Source organism: Nuphar pumila, chromosome 17 (assembly GCF_984573655.1).
Source record: "Nuphar pumila chromosome 17, dmNupPumi1.hap1.1, whole genome shotgun sequence".
NCBI classification, from domain to species: Eukaryota; Viridiplantae; Streptophyta; class Magnoliopsida; order Nymphaeales; family Nymphaeaceae; genus Nuphar; species Nuphar pumila.
The window spans coordinates 3,601,103-3,612,743 of NC_143265.1; the positions used below are offsets into that span (position 1 = coordinate 3,601,103).

At 37.1% G+C, this 11,641-nt stretch overlaps 1 protein-coding gene across 2 annotated transcripts; it reads right to left on the reverse strand.

Moving 5' to 3' along the window:
• Nucleotides 1-1,305: 1,305 nt before the first annotated feature.
• LOC149811383 (uncharacterized) lies at nucleotides 1,306-10,925 on the reverse strand. 2 transcript variants are annotated; one of them, XM_089993686.1, is made up of 6 exons: nucleotides 10,777-10,925; nucleotides 8,685-10,327; nucleotides 8,088-8,339; nucleotides 6,774-6,854; nucleotides 3,524-4,222; nucleotides 1,306-1,499 (listed from the first exon to the last, which is right to left on the reverse strand). In XM_089993686.1, exons 2-6 carry the CDS (start codon nucleotides 9,969-9,971, stop codon nucleotides 1,443-1,445), a joined length of 2,376 nt encoding a protein of 791 aa, XP_089849812.1. In that variant the 5' UTR covers nucleotides 9,972-10,327; nucleotides 10,777-10,925; the 3' UTR covers nucleotides 1,306-1,442. The 2 variants fall into 2 exon arrangements, with proteins under 2 accessions (XP_089849812.1, XP_089849810.1); XM_089993684.1 differs by lacking the exon at nucleotides 1,306-1,499 and having other exon boundaries at nucleotides 3,173-4,222.
• Between the last annotated feature and the right edge of the window lie 716 nt (nucleotides 10,926-11,641).

Here is an 11,641-nt window from a genome sequence, read left to right on the forward strand (position 1 = left end):
TACTCATTGTTGTAATACTTGCGCTTCAATGCCTTGATACTTACACCTCGCTCCATCAAGGCTATAACTCTTTGCCTCACCTTGACTCTTTTAATAACCTTGCATTTACCAGCCCCACAATTGCAAGCAATTTAATGCATAAGCACTACAAATCACTAATGTATACCTTAATTTAGGTGTATCATGCATTCAACCAAACACACAACCGGCATGACCAGCCAACCATTTCTGACTGCTGAAGAATCCAAAGATAAAATGCATTTTAGCTTTCCACAGTAGAGGCATTACTCAACTTCTATATGATCAACTACCAACATGTCCCCATCTATCAAATTTTCTGCAAAACACCATTCGTAAGTGAAATCAAAGTGGGTTAACTTAGGGCTCTGTTTGGGGGCCTTGCATTGAGATGGAAACACCATCCCATGTATTAATGATGCTGAAATGTGGTGTTGAGTCAACAGGTCAGGTTTACAAGGACCAAACCCTATAAGGTTGGCGTATGGTGACAAATAAGAAGACCCGATTACGACCCAGGTCTGGACCCAAAGGCCCAATTAATACATTGACCAGGGTATAGTTTGTGAAATTTTATACCTGAACAGGCCCGATCATTGACCCTGGTATAGTTTGTGAAATTTTATACCAGACCCGGGCCCAACCTGAGTTCCGATTAAGACCTGGAATTTTTCAATGTAAAAATGATAAAAAATACTACAGAGGTGGTAGCCCTTGTGGTATGCGGGGTCCTGTGTCAATCTGAAGGCCCAGGATCGAATCCCTCTGCCACATGGGGCAGCTGCTGTTCTGGTAGGGGGGTCCTCCTAACCCCAGCTTGCCTTTAAAAAAAAAATGATAAAAATTATTATTTTAAAGGGTATGGTGGTTCATGTTGTTCTTATCAGGTTCGGGTATGGTTTCTCTTATAATAGACCCGGGTCCAGACCCAATACCATACCTGAAAATCAAGTCAAAGTCTGGTTCTGCCTTGGTCAGAACCAAACCCATTGACACCCCTAGTGTTGAGGCTGCCAACTCCATTCCCAATGCAGTGACATGGCAACACCTCTCCCAAACAGCACAGAGCATGACAGCACCTTGGGAAACTCAACACACCTCTGTTTCAAGGTTCCCAAACAGATCTAACTACAACGCAACCACTTTTGTACACACTACAAATTAGGTGGCTTCATCAAACCTGCAGGATCTCTTGATAAAACCTGATGGAGGAATGGATTACTAAGAAACGTACAAGACCCCATTTCCGGTGAAGAATAAATCAACTTGTCAACAAGAGGTTGAAAGTTTAGAAATGAACTAACCTAATCATATTATTGACAAATGGAATTCTTTACAGACTAAGACCTACCCACTAAGATGAGTGGGTTAACATTTTTATATGTACATATCAGCTCAAAGACATCAAGCTGGAGGCTGCGACGTCAATAGCTTATATCGAAGTACTTCGGGTCCGCCGGATAATGATGATCCACATGCAACTGCATGGAAAGAACATAGCAAACAATGTTGAGTTTTTTCTTCTTATCAAGCCTGTTCCCAAGAAAGATGGGAGCAAACTGCAATGCACGTGGATTTTGCTCTTATCAAGCCCACACAAAAATATACTACTCTATGTATTACCTACAAAAGCAGTGAACTTCAAGAAACTTGAGATTAGACTTTCATGCAAGAGTTATAAATGAAGATACAAAAACTTACAAATGTATATTTGAGATTAGACTTTCATACAAGAATTATATCTGAAGCATGGTCACCTGTATGTTAAAGGTGATTTCTCGAGGGTATTTCTCCAAGAGATTTTCAAAAGTTGATAAATCTTGGGAATATCTCGGCAATATATAAAAACTAAATAAAATTCTAAAAAATAAATAAAAATACAGAAAATAAAAAAAAATGAAAGAAAACTAAGATAAAGACCTTAAAATATACAAGATAAATTGACAAATAAGCAACTAAGTTAGCAGCTAACAAATGACAACAATAAATTAGTAACTACATAACACAAATAACAACTACCAAATAACAAAAAAATCACTAAATGTGCAAACCCCACAGATTTGATTTGGTTTTTGAACCAAATCAAACCAAATTTTGAAGCCAAGGTCACTTTTTTTTTTGTAAAATTATAGTGATTTTTCCACATTTGTCTTTAATAAATCTGAGGCTTTTTCTAAAAAGGAAAATCTGAAAACAGATGCAGTTTTCTATAGCGATATTTATCGCGATATTATTGTGAGATGTATAATTTGCTGATATATTGAAAATATCACGATATATTCCCGATATTATCGGCTACCTTGAAATAGCCGATAATATCGCGATATTTTCAATATATCGGTGACTCTGATATGAAGATACCAAAACTTACAAATGTATGTACAACGTTTGCATTTCTGATTATATATAAAAACTTATGTTAAAATATATACAACCAACAAACGGGCCTTTTACTTCTCAGACAATTAACTAATTAAATTGGTGGTCACAATTTGATATACCAAACTACCATGGTATCACCAAAATCAGTTAGCAGGAAAAAAATTTAACTTCTTAACATTCACAAAAAAATGATCATATGTGTGTGCAATTATCAACCCTCAATGTAGAAGACAAGCACGTTCTTCTCCAATTTAGGTCAGGAGGATTTTGCATAACTTTTAAATGACAATCATGTTCTTGATGGATTCATTATGTAAATGGCCACGTACATTTCACCACATTGCAGACATGCATACAAACACGCAAATGTCGGATCTTCAAGAAGCCTTTCATGTTGCCCAAAAAAAATCCACCAGCATGACCTCATAGCAAGCCGGGTTTTTTGTTCTTTGGATTTAACATCATGTTTTAAGCAGCAAAAAACAAATAGAATACGGCATTCTGTACAAAAAGCCAAGAATAGATTTCTTCATCAAGTTATCATATCCAACTTATTTTAGAGTGACAATGAAGTATAAAAGGCCCATGAACTATTGAAGGTCATAAAGCAGGATCAAGCAGTTAAAGTTAGAGATGTTCTGTACAAGAATTAAGTGGATACATTCTTGCGTGTCTAAGCTTCAAGATTTCTATTGTCAGAACTCAGAACCACATACAGCCAGGGGACAGCAATTGGCAATCAAAAGGGATGAGCTAGTAACTTGTGCTAATATATGTAAAGTTCGCTCAATGTTTTTTATTCACCAGGGATATTTCAACTATACAGCAGCAAACCCCATAAGTGTAATGTTTGTTCTAATCATGGCAGATACCCATTCCAGCAATCATGGACTAGTACCACCTCTTTCACTTTATCCTACAATATTAGGTGGTTACTTTCAAAAGTCAATTGCCTAGAATCAAACTAGCCCAACAGAGTTCTGACATCGCCACCACATATTTACTATATTTAACATGCACCAAAAGTTTATCAACCTCCAAACCAAGAGAATGCATGTACAAACCAGAATGATCTTTTAAAAGTGTTAATATCAACAAAAGGCGCGAATAATAAATTTATTACCTTCCCTTCATCTGAATCTGAATGACGTTGAGGAAACACAACCCTTAAGTCGTTGTACAGGTAAAAGCGCCTTTCACCCTCACTATCCAAATCACTCACATATGGTACAGATAATGGATTTGACTTGCACCTCTGTATTGACCTCAAGGATTTCTTAGAAAGGCATAGGAAACGAAGGTGTAGAGCATATCTTAGAACACCAGCACTGGCAGAACTTTCATTCACTTTCGTGGAACTATTTACATGTTTTTTTCCAGGTATATGACATATATCCATTGGGCTGAAATCCTCATTGTCAATCTTTTGATAAAGACTACTGTTTAAGCCATTTACGTTCTCCAATTTCATATCAAGGTCAGCCACATTCAGATTGTTGGGACAGCGCCTAGGTAAAAAAGTCATTGAATTTACTCCTTTCCTTTCTGTAGTATCAAGTATATCAAAATGCTGCCGATCAGAATAAATACAGCCCATATAATCAGATACTTCCCTCTCCATATTTTCCAAATTTTGTTCCTCGGACCTCATTCTATACATACAGTGACCATTAGAAGCAGCAGGTTCTTCACGAAGCGGTGCAGTGTGGCTTCTTTCTGGGATCGGAATAGAGACGGCAACACTTTCCTGGGCAAGATTGCAATTTCCTTCTCCTGCCAAACCAGAGGATGAGGCCAGAGTGGTCTTTTGACGCACAAAGGTCTGTAACACAAAATTAAAACAGTCAATAATTGTCAATAAGTATTTAGTGTATCATTTTCATTTTAATCCAATATACATGCAAAAGAAAATTATGTCTTGGATGAGATGATAAAATAACATATAGAAATGAAATTGTTCTAAATTGACTTTGTGCAACCAAGCTTTTATCCTCATCCACCAGTTCAGTCTGCTGCAGGACATCAGAAGCACCAAATGCACAGGGCCTGCTGCAGGACATTGATTGGATCATAAGATGGATAAAATGAGTTGAATCAAGTTTGAAACACAATTCTCATACCAGGGGTATGCAGTACCAGTACGGGTATGACACAGGTATGACACTGGTATAGGGGCCTGATAGAAGTACCTCTCTCTCTCTCTCTCTCTCTCTCTCTCTCTCTCTCTCTCTCTCTCTCTCTCTCTCTCTCTCTCTCTCTCTCTCTCAGAGATTAGTAACACTACAAATAAGAAGAGGTCCAAGGTTATTTTGAACAGGAGGTTCCTATTCATTCAAGTACTAAAGAGAGGCTTCAGAAAAAAATTAAGAGATTAGACTAGTGACAAATAGGACCTGTGAATGATGGTATATTTGAAGGCTGAAGGCTCCTCGGCCCTTCAAGGAAGGAACAAATTACATCAAGAATAGCCTGAATTTTCGGACAAAAAAAAGAAGAAAAGCGCTAGATCACGTGTCAATAGAAACTGACCCAACAAAGGAACCCAAGTTGCAAAATGACCCATATGCTAAGGAAACCAATGAGCAATCATCACTATTGTTTTTAATTCTTCATTCAAGATTGTTCTACTTGAAACAAATAGTCACATAATAAATCTTACCAAAGAAGGTAGTCCTAATCATAGTGACAACTATCGCAAGATTTTCATAATATCGCGAGAAATTGCCTGAAAGTTTAAAACGGCAATTTCTCGGGAGATTTTCAAAATATCATGAGATTTATGAAAAAAACATAAATACCGCTATTTAAATGCGTATTTACGTTTTAAACAGCTATTTATCATGAAAAATTTGTGTATTTTTTTAAATATTTTTTATTAATATTTTCTTGTAAAAAATAATTTTTAGATTTTTAATTTATTTTTTTACTGCCAAGATTTTGCCAAAAAAAGCGAGATTTATGAAAAAATTCCAATTTCTCGCTAGTTTTTTGAAAAACGAGATTTTGCCGATAAAAACATTTGTCACTATGGTCATAATGCATTTTGGTGATCATGCCACCTTTTGCACCCTTTGCGATGGGCCACTAGAACAACATCTGAAATGTTGGACAGCTTTAAATGCATACAAAGAAGAAACTTTAGAATAGACTAGAGGTCCTCAGTTTCTGAAATGCTGGACAGCTTTAAATGCAAACAAAGCACCTTTAGAATAGACTGGAGGCCCTCAGTTCTAAATCGTTGTCTTTTAGTTTGGCATTTTCCTTTTCTTTTTTTTTAAGATGAAGTAGAAACGTTCACTAAGGTGAAAAACAGAAATGTTCATTAAGGTGGAAAAGGTTGACAAGGTGTCATCTTGGGTTTTAGTTTGAACACTCAAAATGTCACCTTCAATTAAACAAGCCAAGGACTGGACATACAGTGAATATGGCCCCAATAAAAGAAATGTACAACCTACCTTCCCTTTTCTTATGATAAGGAATGAAAGATGGACTCCAACCATAACAATAATTTGATCACATGAAGTTCTTGAAACAAGTACATGGTAACAGTTAATTTAATTCTAAAAGGCCCAGGTGCCATAAGTGGAAAACATAGCCTACCTTTCATATGTGACTTTCAAGGACAGTGCAGCTAAAACTGTTGGACTATTTTTTTTGGACTTCCACAAGCATCGCATGCATTAGCACAACATACTCTATGCAGAACACTCATGTTTGGTTTCCATGGGTTAAACAAAAGGAGTGTGAAATCACACCAAGAAAGGTAATCCAGTTCAAGTCAGTATGTTCATACATTCTTCAGCAAAGATAGAAAGAGCTATAACTTTATGTGGAGATGTGGGAAAATATCAAATGATGGCCTTTTCAATGTTATATAGGAATAAGAATACATTTCTATGAGACCACAAATGCATTAATACCTCCATAAAAGAGTTATATGAAAACAAGAGAGAAGCAGAGAGAGGAAAACTTAATTGGACCTGATGGACATGAAAGACACATGCTTTTAGAGATAAGCCCCCCTTGTGGAACTTAAATAGAAGTAGTGGTGGTTGTTCTGGTAGTAGTAGCAGTGATAATAAAAAGAATAGGTCAAAGTGAAAATTAATAATACCATCTGTAACAGAATACTTTGCAAAAGTAGTACAAATAAAGATGCATAATGTTGACATCAATCTCTGCTTGCAAATATACCGTTCATGACAAATGCTCAGACATTTCTTTGTTGATTGAAAAAAGGAAAAGCAACATGAAAGATCGGAATTGGTGTCATGCTTCATAGTCTTCTGTTGAATCTTTTATAAGTATGTATATGAATAGGCACACTCAAAACATGTGCAAGATTATGCATGTTTCCCTACAAATTGGCATACCTTTGTCCCAGCAGGCATGTCACTCAAATCATAGTTGCAAAAAAAAGTATGCAGTGGTGTCTTCTCTGGATTACTAAGAACCTGAAATGGTCAACAGGCACATCATCAAGATATAGAACTAAACATATAATATAGCCATAACAGAAAAAATATAAACCTCTTAGTCCAAAGGCAAACAATCACTTATTTTCCAATTCATACAAAATGAAAAAGAGATAGCTTTTCCCTTCTATAAGTAATGAAAAGCAATTGCTGGTTAAATCTTTTCAACGTGTAACACTCGAAAACTATGTCATAAAAGCATAGAATCTCAATTAAGTATTTTAACATAGCATGAGATCACATCTAAGCCTTGAAGATTTTTCATTGATATTTAAAAATTCCAATTTGGGTCATCTAGTGAAGTCAGGCAGAGACCATCTACCAGAGCATTAAAGACAGCATTAACAATTTTGTAGAGTAAAATCAACAGTAACAAAGATCGTTTCGGAAAAGACAAAACAGCAGTAGTCTTAACTGTATAATACAGATAAATAATACAGAAACAACCAAATGTGAAAAACTTTGTTAATATATTTATACTGTGAAAGTTACATTGGAAAGCAATCGCATTGTAACCGTCAAAACTTACATGGCAAAGTAAAGACACTTCAATGTCAAAACTGGCACAAAGACAAGCCATGGTCCAATGACCAGATATTAGCATGAGACGCTTCTAAAGCACATTTTTTGCACAAAACTCTGAGGATCCTAGAAGAAAATCCACAAAGGCAACTTGAAGAACAACTCTCACCTTTTGTGGTTTCAGTAACCATGATCATTGTCGAAGAGCACCAACTGGCTATTGTCTATACTTATATCCAGCCCAATTAGCCTTGATTGATATGTCATATGATAGCTGTAAAAATTGTTTCCATGCTGGTGTATTATGGTAGTACAGTTGAGTAGAATGTCAAGAATGACTGGCAATGCACAAATTACGTGCATGGATTTATAGGCATATGTCAATCCAATTTTGATGGGTGTAAGAACAAAAATATAGGCTTGCCATATGCCTTAGTTTTTTAATCAGAAACAAAGCAGAGCCCAGGAAAGCTTAAAAGAGGGTAACTGGGAAAGCAGAAAGTAGAAAAGAATTCAAAAATTTTTCCATCCTAACCCCTAAACATTAATCAGAAGTGAATAACTTGCTTTATTGGTTTATTAACTAGAAATACTAGTCATAGAAAGGTATACACATCCATCATAAGCAGGGGACAACTAGCCTAACTTACTTGATCATCAATCAGTTTTGAGGGCTAAGAAACCCAGTACCAGTTGTATTCTTCCTTTGGTTGGAATGCGTAAACGACTCTTGGAAGAATAGGAATCCACATTGCTCAGGCTTCTTTTCATCTTTGGACCTTTGCATTTGTTTCCGAGTGAATTTCTCCCAAGATCAATAGATGCATAATACAGTAAGCAGCTATCACTGTCTACACTGGTTACAGAAAATGGAAGCTTCTGGGAAGAAGGAGAAAAGCTTCCCCCCGTGACACTGAGAACAGCTAAAAAGCCATCTATTCTCTGCAAAACAATTTAAAATTAAAATTATAAGAAAAAAATAGAAAATAGGAAAGAAAAGCAGACAAATAATGGTACCAAAAATGGGACAAATGACAAACAGAAACAGGAAAAAACATTTCTATATATAAGATACAAGATTTCATGGCCCAAAAAGAACCAGAAGAATGAAACACATTAAAATAGATAATTCATAAAGAATCACAGCTTAAAAGGACTCAGTAAACAATGTCTGGTTTCAATCAAACCAACAAGATGTGAAAAATGAACAGATAAAGTTTCCAAAGTAATCAAACTTTTGAAATCATAGAAGAAGTCCGCTTTGAGGTGTTTGCAGCATCAACAAACCTGGCTGGCCTTGCTGGATGACAACCTCCCCGACAACAGAGACTCCTCAAATGAACCAACCAAAGATCTTCGAACAGGAAGCCCGCTCAGGCTTCGTATCAACTTGACCGGCTGGGGCAAAGGTGTAGCATCATAACTCCAAGTCTGAGCACTAACAGAGTTACAATCTAAAGTGCACAGAGTTGAATCTTTCTGTAAAAGCCCAAACTCTTGAAATGACATGTTTGCAACCTCAAACCCATCTTCAGGATTAATAAAGTTGTCTTCACCTCTATCAACAAGCTTTCTATCATGACTTTCGGACTTAAAGCAATCATTGTGTGCCTGTTCTGAAGAATCCCTACCAACACAAGAACCAATTTTCATTTTTTCAGACCATCTAGGACCAAGAGGAGACAACGATAAAGGTGGTGAGACCTTCCTAGGGGATACAGCTATTGCTCCTGCCTGGGTGCTTACTCCTATTTCTTTATAGGAGTGGTTTCCAGGCATTGCACACATATGATTGTGGGCAACAGCCTCTCTGTTGTCCAGCAATGGACCATCTGTAAAAATAAGAGAATCCAATTTGCTGTTATCTAACAAGGAATTGCAGCTAGATATAGGCCACTGTGAAAAGGAATTTAGATAGTTCCCATCACCCACATTCGCTTTCTTATTCTCCTGCAGCATACGCATACTATAACGCTCACTAGGCCAAATCATAGAATTCTTGTTGAATGTTTCTCCTGCAATTGGTAAATCAATATCTAAAGGATCACCAACAAATTGATTTGAACGAAGCATACCATTAAGAGGAGACAACATGCGCTTCCTAGCCTGTGATCCAAGCACGTCACCTGAATTATTGGATTTACCAACAATTGAGGATGAGTTCAGCCTATGAGAATCATTAATCCCAGAACCACGAACCGACAAGTGTGTGCCGTTTGACTCAAAACCTACAACTCTTGAAGCAGGGAAATGCACATTTCTCCCTGCCTTGGGTGCGAACCATCGTTTGTCATTTGACTCATTCTTCAACTCACAAGAACCGTCAACCACATTCAGCAATGAAAGCAGATCATTGTTGCCCATTGATAATTTCTCTCCTGCGTTTCTCTGAAACTCACCATTTGACGATCCAGAGAAGCCTCGAACATAGAACGAAACGTCCCCCATAGCCCCATTTTCCACATCCTTTCCGCACAACCCTTGCAAAACGCAATCATCCACACAAAAACCATTTGGTGATGCTATCGCGATTTCACCATCAATTTCATCAGACGAAATCCGAGTTAGTCCCATTGCTGGGGCAAAAACTACCACCTTCCTTCCTAGAATTCACAGAAACGATCTAGCGATTCCTTCCATCCAATCCCCGTGAATTCCATCCGATTCTCCCACCCATCACAATTTAATCATACCCACCACAAGATAAATCAAGGACATGACATTCTGGAAATAAGATCCAGTTTTCACCTCATAATCCCAAATCGCACTACTATCTAACTGAGTCTTCCTTCCCCATCACAACAATCCTCCTGCCAAAAGCAACCATGAAGCCCATAAAATACATCAAACTCCATAAAGCAAGCGTGGCAACGCACTTCCGATCCATCGGTACCCACCAAGAAACCAAACCAGATCCTTCCTCGCGCACCCTGAAGATCATACCAAAACAAATCAAAAGAGAAAAAGAAAAATCAGAAAACAAAAACAAGAAGAAGAAAATCTTCCACAATGATATTGATAACCAAAACAATGAAAACCAAAGAGAAATTTCAGGGGAAAAAAGAAATTTAAAACTCAATAACCCATAACCGCGCCACCGACTCATCGCCACCACAGAGAGAGAGACCAACAAGACCACAGAATCAAAAACCCCGATTGAGGCTGCCGGATTCTTCAACAACGAAGGGAAAGTAAAACAGAATAGAAACAAAAAGAAGATCGCAAAATAATAGAAAGAACATATAAGAAACAAGATTCAGGTAAAGAAGAGAAGAAGAAGAGAACAAAAAAAACAGATATAACGAAAAAAGACGACAGGAGATGGTTTTTTCCTGTAAAAGGAGAGAGAAACAGGAAAAAACGACGGAAACTGTCTCACCAAGATCGGGGAAAGAGACGGAGATGCTGAAATCCGACGGGGGCTTCTCGATTTCCGCCGGATTCCGGACGCGAAGGACGAATCGTGACGCCTCGTTCCTCCTTTGCACCTGCTTGGAAGAGAGAGAGAGAGATTTGTTTGGTGGTGGAGGTGGCAACCCATGAGGGACTGCTTACGTACTTAAAAAAGCCGACGATTTTTCTGGTAACAGTGATGGCGTGCATGGCTGTGTGTACGGTCTCGCCTCCCTTCACCCCCACCATATGCCATATGATGATGCCACTTTACCCCCCTCTTAGATTTTTCTTGTTTTTTTTTTATTTTTCTCTTTGTTTTCTTGTATTTGAAAATTAATGAAGCTTTATTCTGAAAATTGTTATATTTTCGAATGATCATTAGATTTTTTTTAATTCTATTTATTATAAAATAAGTATTCGATACAAGTAAAGAACCCCTTAATTAGAAGTCATTGTGAGTGGTAACCCCACAGGTGTGTTAATCATGGTCAAAATAGCAGGAAACAATCTTCAAACTTACTTTTTGGTCTTCAAAATTAAGATTTTATGATGTTTGAAAACTTAACACATTATAGGCTGGTGATTTTTCTTCTTCTTTTTTTGAGAGAGAAGGAAAAACGATTCATTAAATTTGCTACCAGTAAATGTTGAAAGATCCAAGAGAATGAAGCAGGCGCATATAGGCTACTAACCCAAATATAGATCACAATTGGAGGGTCAGATGTATAACAAATATTAAAAAAATAAAAATTAATACATTTTTTTTTACTAAGGAGCATCTTACCCACGAGGGTAGCAAGCATTGACCTGAAATTAATTATGAAGCTTTATTTTGAAAATTGTTATAT

Coding starts and splice junctions, on each gene's coding strand:
- LOC149811383 (XM_089993684.1), bottom strand. CDS start 9,971: ATGGGACTAACTCGGATTTCGTCTGATGAAATTGATGGTGAAATCGCG. Junction 8,340..8,684: donor CATCCAGCAAGGCCAGCCAG/GTTTGTTGATGC, acceptor ATTGTTTTGCAG/AGAATAGATGGCTTTTTAGC. Junction 4,223..6,773: donor ACATGCCTGCTGGGACAAAG/GTATGCCAATTT, acceptor TTTGTGTTACAG/ACCTTTGTGCGTCAAAAGAC.